Here is a 24,702-nt window from a genome sequence, read left to right on the forward strand (position 1 = left end):
TGAAGTGTGATTCCTTGAGGGTGTTCATCTCAGAATGAGAAAAGCTGTGATACAGAAGTATCTGTGTCTCTGTGGTGGATGTAGTAAATCAAGTGTACACGAATTTGGGAGTTAACTGCTCTGTGCATCTGTGCTAGATTGCAGATATGAAGATGGAAGGTTCCCAGGTGCTGTGAGCCAACCAGTAGTGTAATTGCAGGTTTTCTCCTGTAATATTTCAGAATTGTTAGGAAAATATTGCTGCTTAAAACAATCTCTTTCTTTCCTGTCCTCTGTGCACAGTGAAATACAATTCAGCTCCTCCAGCACGACCACTTCAGAGAGCCAAGAGCCATCTTCTGGGGACCAAGCAGCCAGCGCACTTCAGCAGCAGCTCCTGCTGATGGTGGCCAGAAGGACCCTTTCAGAAAACCCACGGGTACATTGTAATATCTGAGTTTCTAGCATCTTGATGAACTGCTCAATAAACAAATGCTGCAGGCTTGTTCCTGAGACTATTTTGTTGATTTTGCTATACTGCTTTTCCTGGTATTGCTCATGTGGGAGATGATGTGTTTTATGTTGATGGATGCAACTCAGCTGTTTTCTGCTGACACTGAGTGGTGTCCTAGGGGACTATTTAAAGACTCCATCACTGAAAAAGTTAATCTTCTCTCTTCAACCATATTTCATTTGGAAGAGGACACAGCTGTTAGGATTTTAGACACACCACCAGATTTTAATAGTATGAAGTGTTTATTCCATATTCATTGCTGTCATAAAACCTCGTGTCTGGTTTCACTTTTCTGAATTGGGCAACCAGACCTCTGAATGTTTGCTGTGGAATGTTGAAGCTACCTCCTCAATGCAGCTAGTAAAATAAAAAGGCCCTCAGACTTCAGTTTGCATGGTCTTATGTGGACATGAACTTTATAGTGTTAGGGGTCTGTGACTTAGGGCTATAATCGGTTTTTACAATTCCTTTTATAATGCATTTGACTTTCTCTCTGCTATGGCAAATTCTAGTTTGGTGTTTATGAATAACAGTAAAATGACAGTTAATTGCCTTTCATCTTAGATTTCACATAGGAACATTAAGCTAGAAGCAATTTGTGTAAAGGAACTATTTTAAACTAAAAATCAGTAAATTGTCCCAAATAGTATCTTTCATATTTGGACAGTGTCTTCCATCTAAAGGCTCAGATGTATTCCAGTTATTTAGAGTCATGTAAATTAGAGAATTGTCATTTCTTCTTTCGCTTTTAGGAAGAGGGCTCCTCAAGGTCACATAGCAAATTTGTGGCCAGGCCAGGCAGGAATTTCGGAACGTCCTGGTTCCTTATTTTTTTTTCTTAAACATGAAATTTTGAGCCTACAGAAGTCAGGAAAAGCATTGCCATTGATTTCAATGAAGCTAGGGCTTCAGGCTGTCACTGACACCATATAAATTTACGTAGTGAATTCTTATATGCCCTTTTTTGATGGGATACACAGTTAGACTTGAGTGACTTGCTCAAGGCTAGTCAGAGAGTTTCCCAAGTCCAGCTCAAAAATCTGATTCCTGCCCAAGGACTGCAAGACTCACACGGAGGATTTCATCCAAAGGTTACAGTTCCTCAGGAGCCAAAATATTCAGTTATGAACTCAGCTAAAGGTGCTTTAGGCTGTTCTGGGGACTCAGCAATCAGATCCTTGGGTGTTTTAGTGAACTCTCTGCCACTGTTGTGATTTTTTTTATTGAATTAAGGCAAGCAATCTGCATTAGATGTGTGAAGTTAATGACTGCAGTGGACTGAGTTTCACTTTGCTTTCTGTTGGGTAATGGGACCCAAGAGAAACAAAACTGTGCCAGTATTAGCAACTGTAATATTTTAAAACATGTTTTTTTTTCTTTAAAAATGCCCCAATCCCAAGGGTAAGTTACTTTTTAAAGTGGTAATAAAAATATTAAAATTTGAACTGCATAAGGTACTTTCAGATTTTAAAGTCAGTGTAATGAAGGGATTGCAGTTGGTCTCATGGCCTTTAAATTGCTCAGAATTGTTAATAAAGGAAAGAATGCCAAATAACCCAGCATCTCCTTGCATGTCTCAATGCTCAGAAATATGAGGGATTGTCATGCACTACTAGCAGTTGAGCTCCCTGGCCCTGCATGGCCTGCACAGTTTTAGTCAATTGGAGGCATGAGATAAAATGCCTAAACTTGAATTTCTTTCTCCAGAGCTTATGCTAACCTGTTTCACCTTATATTTGCCCCAGACTGAGAATATCAACAAGTTGTTTCCCAGCTGAAGTACACAGAAGTATATTGTCATGTGTAAACTCTGTGTAAAATTCCTTTTTCTGGAAAGTGAAGATTTGAAATTACTCCAATATTCTGAGAAAAAAAAAATGTAACAATTCCTTTGTGCAAGTGCACAGGTTGTTTAAAAAACTGTGCTTTGCTAAGAGTTATAATTTGATAATCAATTACTTCACCCAGAAATCCTCTTCCCTAACTAGGAAAGTTAATCTAACATAATAACTCTAATGTAGACATTGCCTAGAGTTCCATAATAAGATATTTGTTGATTAATTATCTTTAAGGAGGGGCTGGGAAAAGCATCTCAGGAAAGATAAAGCTGTATTCTGGAAGAAAAGTTGAGAAGTCACACCTCTAGGCCTTAAGGTCTATTTATTTATTTATGTAAAAAGAAGGACTTGTCCTATCATGTTTTTGTGTTGTGCTGTAATTAGCCTGATACATGGGAAAACCTTCAAAAAGAAACTTTAGACAAGTGCTGGATCTGGACTAAAAAATATTTACTTTTTAAATGCATATTTAGTATTTTTACAGCATATTGGCACTATTGAGCTCCACAATTAATATAGCTTCTGTTCATCTGTGACGGTTAAGCTGGTGTGATATTTTTTGTTTCTAATTTAACATTAAGAAAATAAATATTCTAATAAGCTCCCACTACCCCTTTTAGTCAAAAAAGAAAAAAATCTTATACTCATGGAAATTTGGCCTTTTCAACATCTGTTTTGCTTGCAGCTGTGTCTGAGTGTGAGAGAGTTTTGTGTATTTTTGGTTTGTTTTTATAGCAGCCCAGCCAGGACCCTGAGGATTCCTCATGTTCTTCAGCACAACGGAAGCTGAACAGGCAGTTTTACAGATTTGTTATATTCCCTGGCAAGTGGATTAAAGTCTGGTATGATCGTCTTACCTTGTTGGCATTGCTGGACAGGTAAGCTGTTTTTTTTTAAAGCTGCTCTATGTAGTGTTGCAGTGGGTGACTGCACATATCCATAAAGCAATGCTGACCACTAGAGAAGGAGAATTCAGGCTGAGTTAATAGATGTGCTTTTGCTTTGAGTTGAAGTTCAGGGTTGGTTTCAGTGGTCCTTGCTACCCTTTGTCTTTAGGTAAGGACTGTGATTCATGTAAGTGCCAGGCTTGTAGACTTGTCTGTAATTTGACTCACAGCTGTTATAGATCCAATGATTTCTGATGAGACAATCAGAAGTAGAAGGATCCCAGGGTATTGTGAACCAAGTAATCCAATCTTTAAAAAAAGAAAATTATTTAAAGAATGATATTCAGGTAAAGATTTTTGAGCGCCTGCCTCTGTTCCCGTTCAAGTTTGTGTCTGCTTCTCTTGGGGGTGCAGTGCCATATGGGTAAACACAGGCTCCACAGCAGAAATCTCAGATGGCAGTTTTACCTGATGCAGAAATCAGGCTACATGTCAGGGATCTTAAAGTCCAGAGAAAATGTTTACTTATCTGTGGTGTCTTATATCTGTGTTTCAATTACATGGAAATCTTTTCTGCTGATAAGCTCTTTTGTTACAGCCTGTGTATTGACACTGTTTTTTATCTCAGCTCTCACATTCTAACAGAACAGATAAAACAAGTAAAACATCAGATGACAAATTTGGTCTTTCATCCAGTTCTTTGCTGTCAGATATATATGTTTTGTTAATAGAATGCCTTATTTCCTTGTTTAAAAGTGTTTATTTGATTTTATTTGTAGTTGTTCATGTATTGTTAGGTTTTTTTAAATTTTGTTTGTTTATGCTTTTATAAACATACACTTTTCTACATTCGAGTAATCTCCATTGTGGAATTCTGATTGGAAAGGGATATTAGACTTCAGTGCATATGCCTATACATTTTAGCTATCATTTTGGATAAGGTTTTTTGGCATGGGGATGAAATACTGTTCAACTGAGAGAGGTATGGGATCCAGTGAATTCTGATAGCTGCAGCACTGGCAGTTCATACCAGCTACAAATGCAGCTGCCTTGCTCTAATGAATCTATAAATATTTGTGCTTCTCCAACACTTTTATTCACATAGGACAGAAGATATAAAGGAAAATGTGTTTGCTGTCATTCTAGTAGTTCTTGTTTCACTTCTTGGATTTCTGACTCTGAACCAAGGCTTCTGTAAAGACATTTGGGTTCTGTTGTTCTGTCTCGTAATGGCCAGCTGCCAGTATTCCCTCCTCAAGGTAGGATTCACTTTATAGCCAATTGCTGAATTCTCTTCTAAGTTCTGCAAAGACAGAATCTTGTAAGCAAACATCTTTTGTTCTGTTCTGTTTTTAGAGTGTTCAGCCTGATCCTGCTTCGCCAATACATGTAAGTCTCAGTCAGTAAAACAAGTCTTTCTCCTTTTTTATCACTTGTGTACAGTGAAACAGCTGACTGTTCAGTGAAACACAGGTATTAGTCATTTGCTGCTCTAGCTGATTTATGAAAAAGACATCTGTGATTTCAAGACTTTATACTAGGTTTAATTATTTTTAAGCTATTTGAAGTTATCACAGCTATTGGAAAAGTGCTTTTCCTTTAAGTTAAAATGTGCAGTAAAAAATATCGTGCTGATATTTTATCCTGGACATCACACAAACCTTTTCTTTGCTTTCCTTTAGAAACAGACAGAAAAGAGTAGAAGTTCTAGAGTATCAGCTCAGTTGTTCCTCAGTTGAGATTTTCATTTTTTTTTCCTTTGAGACTGGGACTTGATCTTTTTAGTTTTTAAATCTGCTACTGAAGATTTATTTATTAAAAGTATTATTAGCCCATCAAATGGCCCAGTGTTACAATATTGGCACAGCTTCTGTGCTTGCATCCTGAAGAAATGGCTAAATCTTTGGGTGAATGCAAGATGTAAGGATCCATGTTGATTGCTATGGGTTTTTTTTTATTGGATATATCTAATAAATTGAACTCTGATGGTGCCAACCACCTTACAGAGAACCAGTTCTTTACACAAGTCTGTCCTTGTTATAGGACTGTTCTAGGGGCATCATCCTACCCCTTTTAACCTTACCACTCCACCTATCATGGCATCTCTGCATTTTTGGTTTGTGGATCTTGGAAGACATTTCAGTGGTCATAATGCCTTTTCCTTTCTTTTACCCTGTGTGCTAGTTGCTTATGTTTCTTATTTAGCTCTTTGAATATTTTTGAGGATATCCTCTCTTTCCTCAGTTTTCAAAAATGACATGTTGAAAACTTCAGGTATGCTGGATCAGTTGCCTTTGGCAGGGAGCAATTATTTTTGTCAGTTTAGAGGCTAGAAATACAGGGTGAACTCGATATTGGTGTTATTTTTTATGTATTCTGCACGCTTCACTAGATGGATTTTAGAAGATTCTCAGTTTCTTTTCCATACCAGTTATTAAAGAGAATGCATTCATAGGAAACACCTGTCTGCATAAAAACTAGGGGAAGGTAATAAATAGCAACTTACCCATTGTAGGGTAATATTTTCAATACATTAAGGAAATAGTCTAACCTCAGTAAAAAATTGGGGGAATCTTCTGAGTATATAACTTATATTATTATATAATTTATATTTATAATATAAAGTCAGCTCAACTATCATCATCTTCGATGTAATAATGTGAACTGTAATCAAGTACTTTACACTTAATCAGACATTAGTAATGTGTACATTTGTTTCAAGTGGGTGGCAAACAGTTTAATCAAAACTTCATTATGAACCTATGCAGCCCATATTTTTTTTTTACAGAATTAAACACAAGGCTCTGTTTAAACAGGACTTTTTTTTTTTTTTTTTTTTTTTGGTGCAGAATCCAGGTCTGGATTTCAGGTTCTCACAATACTATTACAAGTGTTATTTGCTGTATTATGTTTGTAAGTCATGCAGCAAGGGAACAAGATAAAAACAGGTGTATTCCCAGCTTCCTTTCTTTTCCAAAACTTCATTAGGGATACTTTCTTGCAAACTTTTTGGTGCACTATACAAACTCAAATAGAAATAAAATTTAGAAAGTTTTTCCACTAAGGGTTTTAAAGGTGGAGGTGTTGTCATGCTAAAATATATGATTAGCAATTGCTATATTATAGCTTTTTAACACAATAGGTATTTTAAAGGCTTGCTGGAGCTATTAAGCATCTCAGAAATAGGACAATGAGAAGGTGAGAAGAGATACCTCATGTACTGTTTTATAATTCATATGACTGCATTAAATTTAAAGAGAATAACGTCTCTTGATGTTAATGTAAGGATGCAGAACAGCAGAGGGATTAAAGAATGATCTGTACCACTCCCATGAATAAAAATGCACGTGAGAGTTTTTTGAGTGTGAAACAAACAATCGTGAACCTCAGATCTGCATAGTGAATTAAGTTCTATTCAAGGATCCATGAGTAGCCACTAATGTCTTACCTTATCCATGGCTGCCAAGGAGGTTCCAAACTTCTTCCCTGTCTCACCTGCAGAGTTTGTTACTGTTTGGTGAGACTTTGTCATCTCTAGCCTGTAGCATTTTGAAAGACTGTTTTAATATAGTATCCAGTGAACTCAGAGAACACAGCACCTAGAGATGCTGTAAGATTTTGTTCCAAAGTCCTCCTGAGTGCCACTTGCTGCTGTTGAGGAAGAGCTGTCATTTATTGTTGCTGCAGGTTTAGTACTGGTGCCTGCTGTAAGATGACAGCACATGTTCCTGTCAGCTGGAGCTTTAGCCTTTTCAGTTCTAGTCCATTAGGAGCTGGTGGCTTTAGCTGCTGTTTACACAGGGGTACATGGTTATGGGAAGGTGAAATTTGGCAACAGCCTCCTCATTGGAGTGATGGAGAGAAGAAAATCAAGTTTATTCCAAAGTGTATTATATTTTTGCTGTTAATGACCTGATCCAAGCAATCTACTGGTGACTGCAGGGTATTAAAATTTAGAGATCCAAAGGATCCTTGTCATGTGCATTCAAAGGTTTTAGAAAAACCTAAGGCAAGGTTTTACATTTAGTAAATGGCTCTATAGAAGGATCAGGAGAGCTTGTCTTAAAGTACCTCATGAGACACCTGTACAGCTCAGGATCTAGCTTGGGTTTACAAAGGCATTTGAGCTTGAAAGATTGCAGTAGTGCTCTTAACAAAATATAGAGAGTCTCTTGCATAATCATTGTCTTAATCCTGTTTTGTACAAAGCAGATAGCCAAGTCAGTTGTGTAGCTATCATAGGCAGTTTCCTAAATCCAATAAGGTACTTATAAAGTATTTTTAATTTGTGCCTGTAGGCTTTTATGTAGAACTGAACACATGCACATTTCTTTATATAAAAAGCCTTCTGTCTTTCTCCTCTTACATGTGTGCACCCACAAAAAAAAACCAACCTCATTAGATCTCTCTAAAATTTTCCCATCAAAATGATTTGCAGTCAAAACTAATGTTTTACAAAATGTGTATGTGAAATTATTCTTTGTTGAAACTCTTAATATTTTTATAGAAATATGAGATGTATCATTGCTGTGTTGGTAAGATGTGAATATGTATCTGAAACATATTAATGAGAAACATGGACATGAATAAAAGTGACTTTTTTGTAGTGGACTTTGGGAAAGAAAGAGCTTTCACTGAAATTTATATCAATGAAGGAAAAAAAAGGATTGTTTTACAAATGAGATGTAAAATGTATAATGAATTCTGATTCATTATTTAAATTCTTCTAAACAAGAATGCAGAGTGGAATCACTTCACCAAGATTAAATCAGTTTTGCATGCCAGAATTTGGTAAGCTTGTCTAGTGAAACAAAATGAGCCCTAAATATCTAAAATACCTCGTTAAACAAGTTGTGTTGCTACGTGCCCATTTTGCTGAAGGGCTGCCTGGCTTTGTCTGTCAGTGGCAGGTACAGGAGGGCTGTGCAGAAACTGCCCTTCTGAGTGCATTGCTGCTGCATTGCTTTGCTTCTCTTGGTGAGTTCTAGAAAGATTTCAAGATTCTGTCTCATTACCTACCAGCACCACCTGTTTGACCATCTTTTCAAAAGGAATACCTCTGCTGATGCAACTTAGAGCCATTCCCACACATCCTGTCACTGGATGGGACAGGAGATCAGCTCCACCTTCTCCACTTCCCCTTCTCAGGAGCCTCTAGGGAGCAATGAGGTTGTCCCTCAGCCTTGTCCTCTTCTTGTCCTCTCCTGCTCCTTATATAGGACATTCCTTCCAGCCATTTCACCAGCTTTGTTGCTGTCCTCTGGATGACTTCAGGCACCTTCACATCCTTTATAAATTGTGAGGCTTAAAACACACAGCACTTGAGGTGGTGCTGCTACAGTGCTGATTACAGCAGGATAATCACCTCTTGACCAGCTCATGTTGCTGTGTTTGATGCACCCCAGATAACAGTTTTCCTTCTTGGCTGTTGGCACTCACAGCAGCCTCCCATTGAACCTTCTGGTGAGCAGCACCCCCAGGTCCCTTTCTGCAGGGCTGCTTACCAGCCACTCATATCACAATTTACACTTGTGCCCAGCATTACTCCATCCTAGGGGTAGGATCTAGCATTGCATCTCATTAATCACTGCCCAATGTTCCAGTCTATCTAGTTCCTTCTGCAAGCTGCCTTCAACAGAGTCAACAGCACCTCTGAGGTTGATATCTTTGGCAAACTTGCTAAGTGGTGCATTCAGTTCCTGCATGCAGATCATTGATAATCTATTGAGCAGAACTGACTTTTCAGCTGAGCTCTGAGGAACTTCACCTGCTGATGGTCACCAGCCAGATGTGGCCCCTTTCACTGCAGCCCTTTGAACTCTGCCTGCCCTTCAGCCAGTTCTTCACCCAGTGCACCATAAACTGCTGTAGAAATAAGAGTTAAATATGTGCTGTAATCCTAATTGTATGTGTCAGTGTTCTGCATGGAACTGCAAGATATGTGGAGTTAAACCTCTGGGCTTGTGATCATCAAATCTTAGTAGTCACCATCAGTCTTACCCTGCCTTCAAAGACTCTCCCTGCAAAGATAAAACTGTCTTCCATAGTTCAAGAGGTAAGATAAGAATGTAACATCATGATGAAACAGACTTTGGTCTGGAGCAAACATCAGGATATAAACATAAAGCAATTGTTTAGGTGCATATTTATTGGTTTCTTTTCCTAAGGCACAGCTCATATTTTACATAAATGAACTGAAGTTTAAAAAAAGACCAGAAAGTAATAATTTAAATAATTTTTTTTTTAAAGTAGTTTTCTTATCTTTATAATTTTCCATGGATTATTTTGTGGACATATGTCCTATTTAAAAGAAAATGCAGTAGTAAAATTAAAATTGGTTAAACAGCAAGGATTTGTGTCCTGACTTGATTCATATTCCAGGGATGTGAGACACGATGTAAGCCCACTAGTTCCCAGTAATCTGCCACCTTGTTAACTGATTGATCCCAAAAGAGAGTACAGATCAGTTAATAGCAATCTAACATACAAGCTTGGCCGGCAGCCAAACAAACACAGCCACAGTTTCAAGTCAGTAAGTAGACTCAAAAAAAGACATGATCTTTTATTACACTCGCTTAAATTACATTTTTCAAATAGGAACAGTTGCAAGGCAGTTTTGTGCAAGGCAAACTTGGATGCTCTTCACTTTGCTCCTGGCTTTTCACACTCAAGCAATCTTTTGACTCATCAGTGTTTAAAATGCCTTTGTTACCCTTAAGCTTGCTGCCAGGAGAGCTATTAAGGTTCTTTTTAAGTGTCTGTTAGTTTCCCTGGCCTGCAGCCCCACAAGAGTGTTTTGTAAGATTAGTGGGAATCAATTGTGTGAGAGACATGTGTGAAAGACATCAGATGAGATTCCTTCCACATCCTAATTCCTTTGGATCATCGTTTCAAAGTGCCTCATGAGAAGCAGACCAGAAAGTGCTGATAAGTGTCACCCCCTTCAGAAGGCATGCTGATTTGCTGTCAAGTGGTTCAAAGAAACAAAAAAAAATTAAATTGGTGAAGAAAAATCTATTGCCATGCCTCACATGCTACCAGGGATGTGGTCTATTATATTTTTTCTTCTTGAGATTCAATTAAAAATTTAGTATTTCATAAAGTAAAAAAAAGCCACCTGAAGCAGATGTTCATTAAAATAAAAGAAATATATAGAGAAAAATTATTTTTCTACTGAAAAGAAAGACTCGGACAGATTGAGGTTTTTTTCTCCACAGAAAATGACGACTCCTGGAATTAGTAAATTTTGAAAGGTCCAGAAGGGTAGGTTTTCAACAGCCTAAATGTCTGCTGGAGTCAGTCTTAACTGCTTAATTTTGCCTTTTTAAAGTCTGGAGAAGATAAAATACCTTGTAACATTTTTATTACTACTTATTATGTATAAGTCATTAAAATATTTTGTCTGGCCCCTGACCTTCTCTCCAGGTTAATGCAGTACATGCAGTAGAAGAATGAGTATAAAATTCTAACTTTTTGTTTTTTTCTTCCAGGGACACAATAAAATCATAATCTACAGCAGACCTGTATATTTTTGTATATTATGTGGCCTTATTTTGCTGCTAGATGCTGGATCTAAAGACACAAATCCTCCTGTTTATACAATGTATGGCCTGAAGCTCTTCTCACCCAGATCTCTCCAGTCAGCCAGAGACCATGTAATAGGTGAGTCAATATTTTTTCTAGGTCTGCAAAAAGGAATTAAGTGTGAATCTGTGTTTCCCCATGCTGGCAATCAAATGCAAGTTATGGAGACACAACTCAAAGTCAAACTGATAGAAACATTTGGAATGACTTAATACAGAGTGGGGGGCTGCTGGCAACCTTCCCTCATGCAAAAGGAGCTTTAATGAAACGAGGCTTATAGAAATATCTCCTTAGAAAACTAAAAGTCACTGATGTTATTAGCAAAAATCATCATCTGTGAAATGCAGTTAATCTTTGTAACAGCTTGTCTGTGTGGAGCAGTTACTGCAGAATAACTTGAGTTTTAAATTTAATGCCTGGAAGCTAATCTATGTCAGTTCCATGGACATCAATCTTCTGATCATGAAGAAAGTGCTTTGTCTTGGTTTAGTTTAATCATACTATCCATGAAACCAGTTAGTGTGGAGAAGAAACTCTGCAGTAGCTCTTTGAACCTGTTTCCTTGTAGAATTATGCTCTGAGGTTGCAGAGGAATTCAGATATTGCCCCAAGACAAGTCTGATGATCCCTTGGCACCAGTTTGGAGTGGCCACAGCTGACATTACCCTATTCTATCACGACATTTCTTCCTGTTTACAGTCTATAACTGTGATGTTACACCAGCTGAGCCACAGATACAAGTGCAGGACTAGACTCCCATGAGTAGTGCAATGCTATTAAGGTACAAAGTAGGAAATGTGGGGTTTATGTAAAAGCTGTGAGAATTTCTCAGAAAGTTGTGTTTTAGTGTACCAAAGTTGGCTTGTGGGTTTGTGAATTTAGAACCAGGAGAACCTACTGTATAGAAGAAAAATGTTTTTGTGATATAGTGTATGACCTTTGAGGTCTTTGTTCTTCTGTGACTGTTGCACTTGTTTTTTGTCATACTCAGGTCAGACTTAACTGCCTGAAAGGCATACTGTTTTTAGGAAAGCCTCCTGGTTCTTAACTATGGCTCCCAGTTCTTCTCACCAGAAACAGAGGAATACGAAGAGCTGCTTCTCATTTTAATTATCTTCTTTCATTTCTTTCCTTTGGTCTCATTTAAGTTTCTCCTTACATCTTATTTTCTCTGTCTGTCAAAGGTGAGCAGTAAAAATGCTGATAAATAATTCAACAAGAATTTAGATGACACTTGGGATAGAGATAATTAAAAACTATAGCAACCAGTATAAGAAAACAAAGAGTGGTTATAAATGTGTTAATTTTGGCTGATCTCAAAAGAGATGGCAAAGCACGTTCTTGAAGCAGGAGGGGATGGGGGAGAGAGGAAATACAGGCTCATCTCCCCCACTGGCATGTGCTAAAAGACAAAGAGAGAAAAAACCCTTACCCTTTACTTGTCCTCTGTTTTTATTTTGCTGGGGTATATTGAAGTGATGTTTGGTGCTGTGCTTTGGCTATTCCTTGCTTTGTCTCTATGGGAATTCTAACTTCCAGCTGCTGTGAATCCTTGCAGTTGTTCACAGTGGATTAACCTCTGTAAGCCATGGCAGTCTGGCATCCCGTGGCATCTTGCTGCACTTTTAGTGTAGATTCTCTTAGTTAATGAAGGTACAGAAGTATTTGGTTTGGGCTATAAAATCATGAAGAAAGTTGGTCCCTCTGAATACCAGTCAAGTCTTACTACTGTCTTGCAGTTCTGCCTATTTGCTAGGTATTTTTTAGATCTTTTTATTGGTCTGTCATTGTATGGTGACTCTTTATTTTATATTTTAATAATGATTTATTGTGGTATTTGGAGTCAATATGTTTGGAAGTCAAAGAATTTTTGACACTGCATTATAAGAACCAAGCAAAGAAAAAGTCTTTTTATTTCAGGTGTTTATAACGATAGAAAGCAAAAGCCATGGAAATCATAGAACATACCAAAGAGCTGGTGTGATGCCACATTATTATACTCTGATAAAAGTCTTGAAACAGGGTCATAAAGAAAATAATTGTAGATTTGTTGGGTGTGTAACCTAATTGCTTGTGAAACATGGTTTTTAACATGTTCATTTATTTTCAATCTACTTATGATCTGATTCTGTTTCATTTTAAATTGGTGATAGTTCTGCTATTGACTTATGTTTCTATTAGTTGGGGGTTCATGATTTTAATTTTGACTGTGGTTTCCATCTTGAATTCCTTATTTCAGTTAACATTTTTGCTAGATTAATACATGAAGTGCAAGCAAGGGCACAGTCTACCAACCTTAGTCACTGGGAGTTACAGGTGTAGTTAGTGACAAAAGTAGTTTAGGTAGTGAAAAAAAAGTAGTGCATTTTATATACGATAATTCTTGTGATGAAACTATTTAAACATTCAACAGATAAGTGAAATTATTTAGCAGACATCTCAGAAGACTTAAGAATCAGGAGGTGGCAAAATTTTGTGATAGTGAGTCCTCTGCCTGCTCCTTTTAGTAGTGACTGAGCTTCTGTCAAGGGAAGAAAGCCTATGGATGTTATGCTCTCCCATGTTCAAGAGTGGAGGAACAAAAATACTACTTCTCACTGAAATATTGCTTTTTATTTGCCTTATGAAAAAAACATGGTTTACTACTGAGATCTATAATTTTTTAAATAATCTTTTTCTAAATGTCTAAAATGTTTGCAACTTGATGTTGCCATTCTACATTTCTCAAAATACACAAATTTTCTGAAGTCATGGTTTGTGTTTCCCTCTCACATTTTTGTGATAGGTGCTTGTTTAGAGGAAAGCTAGTGTTAAATGCAGTAGCTTTCATAACAATCTCTTAGTGGTCCAGCTTTTAAAGGTGTTGTGGGTCTGTATGAAAATGTGTGATGCTTAAAGAAATTATCTCTAGAATTAATAATGCAATTTCAAAGGATTAATCAGTTACTTTTATTGTCTGCCTCCCACAATGGGAACTGCTGTTTCTAAGTTCAATCCTTTTGTAGGTGACAGCTGTTTATTTTCCTGTCCTGTGTGCTCCTTGGTGCAGGATGAGATAAACTAAGCTGCCTTAGCTAAAGAAGTTGCTAGGGTTGTTCAAGGTGTTAATGGAGAGTGGGTGATGTGAGGACAGTCTTATGATCAACTAACTTTTCCCTCCTTGTTTATATTTGTGTCTATATATCTTGGTGTAATACCAACTTTTTAATGTCATCCTTCTTTCCACTGCTCTTATTTCACTTTTTCTGAGGTTGCTACAGCAAAGACAATGATTTGGGTTGTAACTCAGTAGTCTAAGATGAGTTCTGACAGTTCTTTGAGGCTTTTGCCCAAGGAACAATATCTCCTGAGAGTTTCAGCAGTGTGTTTTTTGGATACTTAATCCAGGGTGGGTCCATCCATGGCATGCTGAGCAATGTCATGCCATTGCCTGTCTTCATGAATGGTCCTTGTTTGGCTTGCCATGACTTGGTGGAATATCTAAAAATGCACAGAGTAATAGAGGAAGAGGTATTTAATATTGGCATTTTTATATAAAAGTCTGAGAAGAGAGCATTTCCTCATTTTCTTACATATGGATAATTGTGCCAGTAGTGGGAACTAGTGTTGAAGGTGCATTGTGAATCCAGGTATATTTAAGTGAGTGCTGTCTGTATTTAACACTTGAGCATGTCATTTTCTCTCCTGTGTTGGACTTTCTCAGCAAGATTTACAATATTAGGTAGCAGTAGCATATAATGCAATGAAGATAAAAGCTGTCAGATCAAACTTGGTGTATTGTTTCCTCTTAGCACATGATGCCTTAGTAAGATGAGCTGGCGGATGTGAAATTAGCGTTCAGCAAAGAGCGCAAATCCTTCTGTTTCCTTCTCAAAAATCTGACCAGGGGAATAAGTTGTACTAGTGATTTGTTTAATTTGCTTTTCATGAGAATGAACAGGAGGAAATTGCAGTCTTCCTAGGATCTAAAGTAACAAACACATATTTGTTTACAAGGATGAGTGGCTGACATGTCTCTCTCTGCCATGCAGAACATTGTGGTACTGGTGGAATGAAGCAGTTAGAATATTAAAATGATTAAATTTGTGTGTGTATCCTTGACCATTTACACATGGGTCAAGTGTGTGTTTAGATGCTTTGCTAGACAGCCTTGCTTAACATTTCCTTTGGTGGAGCTGAGAGTGAATCAATGGGGAGGAGGGCTGCTGGAAGTGAACAGAATATAAGACTAGCAGCATGATTACCTGAATTATGAATCCTGCTTTTCCTTATCTGTGAGGCAGCCATTAAAATTAACATTTCTATTCAGAAAGAGAGTATGTAAAGTTGTAAGACTAGATTTTACCACTGAGTTTCTTTTCTGTTTTCAATATTCTTTCACTACTGTGAAGTTAATGTACATTTTGCTGGAAGCTGGCAGAATATTCTGGGGAAGCTTCACTGTAAGTTTCTCCCATTTTTAGGGGCTGCTAAAAGTGTCTGCTCTTGATTGCTGGGAGAGGCAGGGTATTGTGATAGCCAAGATATTTCAGATCTTAGCCATTAAATTTTTTTTTATGTTTTTATTGAATTGTTACAGCTCTTCTTGAACCATCTCAGATTCAAACAAGAAGTTCCAAAATCTGTAAATTAAAATTTCTCTACTTTGAAAGGAACAAATATAACCTTGAAAGTATTTGAGAAGCAGTAAGGAGGCTATGTAATGCTGTTTTTTGCTGCTACTGTTTTTATCCAAAATCAATCTTAAGGTTAACTCTGAGCTTTCGTTTCTTATGTGTAAATTATCATTATTGATTTTGAATACATGAGGAGGAAAGTGTAATCATTGCTGCTAAGGTTAAGGTGTGCTCACTTGAACAATCTTCAGAATTCATTGCAACGATTTCTTATTGTGCTGTCATGCATATTTCTTTATTTTCCATACATTGGATGTGTGACTGCTCTAAAATACTTTTTTTTTTTTCCTTAGTGTTTCTATATTGCTTTCCTGCAATTTCTCTTCTTGGACTTTTCCCTCAAATCAATACCTTCTGCATTTATCTTTTGGAACAAATAGATATGTTGCTTTTTGGTGGTTCTGGTAAGTAGCCATCTGTAACCTGAGCTAACCCCTTCTGGGTTTATAATCTAAAACTGATATATATTATTGCATGTTAAAGCTCAAACAGCTAATACTTTTAAGACCCACTTGGTTAAGTTTCTTTTTGCTTTTGAAAATTGTATACAAGTTTTCAAAACTATAGGTTGCAGATTATAGTTGATATCAAAAAGCTCTTTCCTGGCAAGTGTGATGTGAATCTTTACTATATTTATTAAAAAAGAAAACCTTTAAATTTCTTTTTCTGTTAACATCTAGAAAAAAATTTGCATTCTTCCACTGAAAGGCGTATTGACAAGATATTTGATGTCTGATAATTTGTTTTGTGTTATTTCAGTCAGAGATTAAAGAAGGTCCTTCAGGGAGGAAGCATTGAGATTTTTTTTTTTTTGTTGGTAGTGGGGTTTTTTGTTTTTTTCATTATAGCTTAAGTAGCAGGGAGAATTGAGATGCATCTACTCTGTCATCTTAGTTTGGGTCAGAAACAAAGTTCCTCTTTGTTCCCACTTACCGCATGTCTCTGTTTCAGCTGCTGCTGGGTTCGTATCTGCACTGTACAGCATTTCCCGAAGCTTTGTTGTTCTGATTGTCCTATATGCCTTCTGCTTCAGTGCAGTGAAGGTAAGCCAGAAAAACAACACTGGGACAATTCAAAATTTCAAGCTGGAAATTGATGTAATCTAGGGAGACTAGCATTGTTTGGTCCTGCATAGTAGTTGCTTATCAAGATAAGCTTTGCAAGCCACGCTTCAGTTTCTGCATGTTAGTTACACTGAAATAAACCAACACTGTAGCAGAAATTCTGAAGTAAGTATGTATCTATTACCTTTGATTATTTGCCTCTTACATGTATCAGTCTGAAATGATCCACTTAATTTTCTCTACAAACATAAATAGCAGCCTTGACTTAAAAAGCTGCAGTCTCTGTTGACCTGCATAGCCAGGCCAAATTTGCTCATAATTCCTAATAAGGTTTTTGTTGTATCTTCATAAGAATATGCCTAAGAACTTAATTGTTGAGGAGACCAGTGGACCATCTAAGTAAGTAATGTCTCTGCATCCACTGGGAAATTCAATTTAGGGATTTAATGCAAGCCAGATGACGGGGTTTTCCACTTTTTTCCTTAATATCCCACAACTGTTACACTAGGGATGTTGGAGAGTGTGCTTATATGATCTGGTGTCTATGGACTTGTCTATGAATTTGTCAAGTCCCTTCCTGAATGTGCTGGTGCTCTCTGACTTCACAGATTTGTCCCAAGAAATTCTAGATATTCACTGTGCTCCATGCAAAACAATATTGTCCTTCATTGCTTTTAAGCTGAGCTGCTAATTTCACCAGATCTTCCTAATGACTAGTGTTGTAGGATTTGGGGAAAATCTGGTCTGCATTTTTTCACCTGCTGCCTTTTCAGTTTTGCAGGAATCAGATATACCCCCCTCAGCCATCTTTTTAAACTGAAGAGTCCCAGCCTTTCTCGTGTCTCCCTCTGAAGCAGCTGCTTTCTCAGAGGTAGCTCAGTTAATCACCCTGCTCTGTGCTTCCTCTTGCTCTGCTGGTAAATTCAGATATGGAAAGTCAGTTGTGTATGGTGCCCAGAATGCAGATGTGCCACAGCTCTCTGTGCTGGCATAGGATTTGTTCCCTTGCAAATGATGCCCAGTTTTGGGCAATATTTCATCTAAAGCTTTTTTTAATTTTTTTTTTTTTTTAATTTTAATATGTAGTGCCTATGTCTTCTGCATGGGACATTTTAAAAAATGGCAATGAAATTTTGTCTGCTTTCAGGGTGGCTGTAAAATTCCCAGTGAACACAAGATCAGAATTTCATGTTAAATTTGTAAGAAGATTTATCCTATAAGGGACAGCCTTTTGGCAGTGTTTCACTGAGGGCTGGATGCTGTCAGTGTCCATGCAGGGGGTGCAGCAGGATGTGCTGTGGTTGACAAGCTGCCCTTGACATCTTGTGGGCACATGTCAGAGGAAGCTTTGTGGTGGCACATGCACAGCACACATATGAGGTTCTGCAACTGCCAAGGATGTATCATGTCAGCATCCAGGCTGGTGATTTACACAGATGAGAGTGGCAGTCAGGTGTTCATTTAAGGGAATTCTTTTAGGAACATCAGCTTTTCTATAGTGACTTTCAACAATTTTTCACTTGAAATTTTGAATAGGAGCCTTAACTCAAAGAAGGACAATTATAATGCCTTAATAGTTACTTGCAGATGATCAGAGCTGGCTGTGTTCTTAGCCACTCCCAATAGTAAGGTAAAATGTGTTAAACACATTTGGTGGCTTGAGTCCTTACAAAATAAATTACAACTCCTCAGCTGCTGTGTTAAGACACTTGAAATTAAATGTGTTTGAACATGTGGTGCTCTCCCAGGGAATCTCCTGTCACCTGGCTCATCCAGTTTATCAGTTGTATTGGTTAGACCTGTCCCAGCTGTGTGATTGATGCTACAAAGTTTTAAGTGCTCCTTGTGCAGTTTCCTGCAAAAGGAGCCAGTGTTGCTACTACTGTTTTCTGGCTATATTAACAATTTGGAAACTGGCTGCTGGGCTGGAGAAGGAGGTTCTCCTTAAAGAAGAACACAAGGAAAAAAATAGATAACTGGGATGAGAAACAATGATAAAAATGAAAATACCTGGAGATGGATTTTCTTTTCTTTTCTTTTTTTCCATAAGATTAGTGGAAGGTGATTCAGTAGTTGAAGACAGGGAAGTTGTGTTATGGATACTTCAAAAATGTTTTTTGTAAACAGTAGGAAAAACAGCCACTTAAAATAGTGTACATACTCTTTTCTCAGCATAATACTTTAAATTACAACATGCAGGTGGCTTTGTAGATAAGCAATCTCCTTGTGGATTAGGCTTCAAACTGCTTAGAAATATGCTTTTAATGCTACCTTGAAGTTGAGTGCTGTGAAAGATTTACAAGATATCTGTTGTAAATTACTAATATTAAGTTCAGACTTTCTGTTCACATAGAAGTTAGAGTTAATTTGAATTTTAATGGCATTATTCTTGTAAAGGCACTTCTGAGAAGGTTAATTTAAAGCATAAGATGATTCCTCTTGCTTCAACTCATAATCTCAGTCTATCAGGGTGCTTGAAATTTCATAAATTTTTTCTTCTAGAAGTTATGAAATAAGCACTTGTGTTAAATCTCCTTGATATTCAGTCAGGTCCAGAGATTTTTATTTTGAACTGATTTCTGTAATATTGCTAGAGAATGATTATTTGGTTGATGGAGGAAATGTAGGAATGGGCTTAATTTGATCCTGAATAGGGCTCACTGTGGAAGGTGGTCTAATACTCATGTAAGTAACTCGAACTGTTTTATAAGTAGTGAGCTGCAATTTGTGATCTTAACCAGTGAAGATTTAAATTTTTGGTGCACTAGAAATTGTAGAGATTAACTCAAAACTGAGCAAATGCTGTAGCCTGTTTCACTGAGGCATTTGCACAGTAGTGGTAACATGGTCTTCTTTAAGCTAGAAGGAACATCTATACCATCTCTTCATCTTGCACTTTATAACTGTTATTTATTTTTTATTCATATTTTATTCTGTTCATTTTGGTCAGTTTGCCAAATTCAACAGAGCAAAATTTTCAATATTTATGGAGGTGAAAAAAACAAACCCAAAAAACCTCCATAATTTTTCAGGGAAATGTGATAGATTCCATTTGGCAGAGGACTTCTGGGTTGCAAAGCATATTTTTTTGGCTGAAATGTAGCATCCTCAAATGTCAACTCTATTTATTGGCAGAACATCTTATAGCTCAGCAGGTGTAACTACCAGAGTTCTATTTCCTGAAATAAATTGCAGAGAAGAATGGATCTCTTAAGTGATTTTGTGCTTTTTGCTGGTGAGCAATTGCTCACATCAGATGCCCAAAGAACATTCCAGGGGTATCAGGCTTGATTCTTGCTTTGCTTAAGTGGTTCTTGTGTTCTAGTTATAATCTTGTAGGAAGAAATCATCTAACCTGCTTTCTCTGTGTACATTAATTATTCTGAAAGGAACTATATTACTCCTGAAGAAGTTAATTGGAAGAATAATTAATTTATTATATTATTTTCCTTCTTATTAAAGTAAAACTATTTTTTATTTTATAATAAATCTGTGTTCTTAAATGAGGTTTTCATGTTCTTTTACAAAACATAAACTATACATACATACAATATATTAATACAATACATACATACAATATATATACATAAAATAGTTTGATTTAGGGTTTTTTTTGTGCTCAGATTCAGAAATTCCTTCAGAACAGCAAATTCACAGTGATTGTTTGCTCTAGAACTTCAGTTTTAGAAAATTAGGAAGCAGGGATTGTTTTGGGGTATGCCCACAGAACAGTGTAAGTACTCAAGGTAACTTTCACTATGGCCTTTGCTGAGCTCCTGTGCCTTGTCCATACTGAATTTGCTGTTGAATTATGTTGTACAAGACAAACTGAGAGCCTTTATGAAAAAACAGCTGTGGTATAGACATATCATTTAATTTATATCTAAGTAAGTTTAACTTAACAGTTTAACTTAATAAGTCTCATGGATTTTTATTCAGGTAAGTTGCCTGAGGAAATTATTATACAGTATTCTCAGTTGAGAGTTCATCCTGTGACCTGCAGACAAGGTTTGGCATGTTTGACAAGTTCATCTGGTCCTGTCACTCTTTCTGAGTGACCTTGCAGTGTCTTTGCCCCCACATGACCAGAAATATTTCTCTCTCATGGCTAAAATGCACATAGCTTCTAAAAAAGGATGGACAGATCTGTAGTCCTGTGTGAACACTGAGGGTGTGGGTCAGGTATCAGGCTGCTGACATGTCCCATCACAGGCCTCGATCAGAAGCACATGACATGTTGGGGAGTGGCTGCACACTGCTCTCCTGGCAGACCTGAGGTGTTTGTTATGTGGCCAAATGTGCACTTTCACACAACTAAAATAAGGGGCAGACTGTCACCAGGGCAGGCACAAACTCTTTTTTGCAAGATGATGATACTTGTGGGTGTGCTGTGTGCCTTGGACACTTGGAGGAGAGAAAGGAATGAGTTGTTCAGAGGTGACTGGGAAGCAGATGGGTCCCAGATGCTGTGGCCAGGCAATGGCTCCTGTCCTCATAGTGCTCCTGAGCAGCTTTGCCCTTGCTTGATATTGGTGTGGAGGAGCTGTGGGTCTGCAGCCTGTCAGGACCCCCTCTGATGGTGCTACTGCTGGGATGATCAGTTTTCATTTTCTGTAAAGCTGTCACATAAAAAAGAAACCCCAAATTGTTCACAGTAGGAAGGACAGAGTATTGCATCTAAAATTACTACAGATAATTTCCCCATAAAAACAGTGAGCACAGAATAGCTGGTCTGTATCTGTGTGTTAGAGGCCTTAAAGACTGATGGGCAGGACACTATTATCACTGCTGTCAGTAAAAGCAGCATATTGTGAGTGGAACAGGTTTAGTCTATCTGCCCTGGCTGGTGCAGAAGTTGTTCCCTGTGGTGATGATGTGAAGTCACATGAATAGTTTTCATGTGTGCTATCCCAGTGATGCAAAAGTGACTTGGTTACAGCTTTGATGTGCTGTAGAGCATCTCTTAAGCCATGACACATTTGCATCATGAGTGATAGGACATCAGCTGCTTACCCATCCTTGCATACAACAATATTGTAAACCTGCTTTCAGGTGAGTACACGGGTACATCTTAGATTCTGGAGTGCAAAAACCTGAGTTTCTCATGCTTGCTTTGAAATTTCTTCATATCCCAGACCTCTGTTTAATGATATCATCACTCCTTATTCCAGTTCTTTCCAGGTCCTCTATGAACTTTCATTTACCTTTGCTTAATATAAAGCTCTAAATCCTAAGCATCATCTTTTTTGTTCATTCCTTGGATTCTTACATCCAATAGTAGCAATTTTTTGGCTCAGTACCTTTTTTGAAAGTAGTGAGTACTCTGAGCTTAGTTTAATGTTACCTGAGTTCACTTCAGCCTGGCTTTATTTTTTATCTCATCTTCAATCCTATAATCTTGAACAGAAATTGGCACCTTAGCTTTGATTTATGAAAGGATTTTCTCTTTTTTCAGGAGGAGGTGTTTTTATTTTTCAGATATTACATCCATCAGATTGGAGACATGGGAATTTCTGTGCCATCTTTTTCAATTGATAGAATTTAATGATGTACTGATTTTTGTCTCCTGCTCCATCTGTTTTGTGGTCTGTGCCCAAATATTTAAGAGATGTTTTTAAAAAAAGTCAGGTATGCCCTCTTACTTTTTCTACAAGTATTTGGTCTGGAATTTAGCCATCCTGGTATCAATCTTTAGCGTTCCAGTGTTCCAGGGTTTTGCCATGGGGCAGAAGAGCACATCCCTGAATGTTTCTGGAATCAATCAATCCTTGTCTTCTGCCTTCTGTTCATATCAGTTGGTTTGGATTTGAAATGAATCCAGAAGCAGTTAATTGCTTGTCATCCAGATATTTTTTTTTCTTTTTTTTTCATAGGAACTTGCAGTTTATCTTAATCAGCCTGGAAAAAAAAATAAATCAGATTTTTGGACTTGGGTTAGAAAAATTAAACTGATGTGAATGTATTCATATTTGGCACACCAGCTTTTTCCAGCTATGTGTAAATGTATATTTTTTGAAATGTAAGTTACATAGTTTCTGTTATGTCATACCTGAAGAAAGTACTTTCTGGTGGCTTATTTTTTGCTTCAGTGGACAGTTACTAAAAATCCTGTGTGGATTTTAAACTGTTCTCAGCTCACATTAGTGTAATTTGTTTTGTTTAATGAGTTTGAAACTCATTAATCAGAATAACAATATTTCTTGCTTCCCATCTTCAGTGATGCAGTCTTCATCTGTGCACCAATAATTTTTGTCTTAGGGTTTTATGGTGGGAAAAAGTTGCAAGCATACATCTCCCTCAATCTGCTCAGACTGCCCAAATAAATTTCTAGACAGCAGTGAATGGGATCATGTGCATAGACAGAATTCTTGGATATTTAAGTGACCAAAAATAGAAGTATAATATTATTTCTGCTACATAGAGTACTCTAAGTCCTTTTGGAGGTTTTGGAGGCAATATTTTTCCAATTTAGAGACCCCTGAGGTTCAAGCAAGAGCTGGTGGGGGGTGTTAATTTTGGAGAGTATTCCTAGATACCATGCCTTTCAGTAGGTGAAGTTTGGAGCCATAGTCAAGTCTTGCACTGCAGACATAACTTCAATAGTTATGGTCTTAATTATTTATTATTATTCTCAGAAAAAATAAGAGATTATGCCTATAGAATCCAATATGGCCCAGTGTTGCTCTCACTGTATGTCACTGTACAAGAATGTAGAAATCTGCACTATTTCTTTAGGATAAACTCACCATTATGTGGAACATGAGTATCCATGCCTCCTGCTGGAAGCTGCTGCTCGTCTTGCTTTTTAGCCAAGGCATTCCAGTCATAGACTGCGATCCTGTTGTGTAACATGGTGTGTGTAGACACACATGGACACCCCTGTATCAGTCCAGTCTTTATGGATTTTAAATTTCAGCAGTGAAAATACAGTCCAAGGTAGCAGCAATTGCAGAGAAAGAGGGCCAATGTTACGTGGAGTGGGCAGTGATACCTCTGTTCTGGTAACGTATCACTTGTCACATTTTTTGGAGATCATCTGGGAAAGTAATGCTTTGTTTTCCATGGATGATGGAAGATTAGCTGGTGGGCATCTCTTACTAAAATTTGTATTTGATCTGTGCAACATGACTTTGGTGTCTTTATGTGTCTCTACTCTACCTTTTCGTCTCACTTGAGAGAGGATTGGAGGTTTACAAGTCTCATTTTGCACTGAAGCAGTAAATATTTGCCTGAGGCCTGCAGATGGTCAAGTGATCCCTGCCGGGTCACGGCCGGAGCTGTTTATGGAGGAGAATTTTTCTGTGGCTGTGCTGGGGGATAAGCTATGATCTTAGTTACAAGGCTAGAGCACAGCAACAGCATTCTCAGGTGGATGTCTCCCTTCCCCCTGTGTGGTGGTTTTTGTTGAAGCTTAGCAGTGGGTATTTCAGAGCTGGCCAAGCTGTGGGGACCCGGCCTGGCTGTCGCTGCAGTACAGGCAGAGCCCAGCACAGCCGGGCCTGCCTGCCACCTCTTCTGAGGCCAGAAGGGAAAGAGAGGTCCCTGAGGTTTGTTAGTTTTAAATTGTGTGTTCACAGATGCATGCTTGGCTTTCTCAGTGATTTGACAGGTGGTCAGTTCTCAAAACTAATCACTGATTGGTTTTTGTTAGACACAGAGGAAGCTCTAAGCAGCTCCTCTCACAAGTCACTTCCATGTGGGGCTTCTTCCCTCCTCATCAAATGTGCAAAGCCAGCACACTTTTAGAGAACTAGTTCTTACTAATTTTTCATATTTTGGGGGGTGAGAAGGGCTCCCTTTTACAATCTCTTTCAGAAAGTTAATGTTTTAGGTATTCATAAATAGGATGGTAGTATTTATTTCTATCTTTACCATCACACGTGTGGAATGGTTGACTATCAGCCTTTCCTGCTTCTTGCTTGATATGTGAGCAGATCCATGATGAATCAGCAGTGTGAAGGTAAATCAAAAAAGTTTGATTGAATTGCACAAGGGACAACATGACTTTTAAAGGTCCATTCCAACCCAAGGTGTTCTCTGACTCTGTAAATAGCAGTGAAATAAAGAGAGTGGAAAACCAGGTGTGTGAAGACCAGCTGGAGTTTGTCTCCATGTTTAAAAATCCAGCCACTATGCCAACACCTTCACCTTCAATGATGC

General features: G+C 37.8%; 1 protein-coding gene across 1 annotated transcript in view; it reads left to right on the forward strand.

The window, feature by feature from the left end:
• Positions 1-24,702, forward strand: part of PCNX2 (pecanex 2) — a 148,286-nt gene that overhangs the window by 34,413 nt on the left and 89,171 nt on the right. Inside the window, exons 9-15 of the mRNA XM_079297526.1 lie at positions 283-418; positions 3,067-3,209; positions 4,324-4,477; positions 4,575-4,607; positions 10,709-10,880; positions 15,772-15,882; positions 16,430-16,521. Of these exons, the coding sequence (XP_079153652.1) occupies positions 283-418; positions 3,067-3,209; positions 4,324-4,477; positions 4,575-4,607; positions 10,709-10,880; positions 15,772-15,882; positions 16,430-16,521 (841 nt within the window). The remainder of the gene's footprint in view (positions 1-282; positions 419-3,066; positions 3,210-4,323; positions 4,478-4,574; positions 4,608-10,708; positions 10,881-15,771; positions 15,883-16,429; positions 16,522-24,702) is intronic.

The sequence above is a fragment of the Erithacus rubecula genome, assembly GCF_903797595.1.
Source record: "Erithacus rubecula genome assembly, chromosome: 2".
Classification (NCBI taxonomy): domain Eukaryota; kingdom Metazoa; phylum Chordata; class Aves; order Passeriformes; family Muscicapidae; genus Erithacus; species Erithacus rubecula.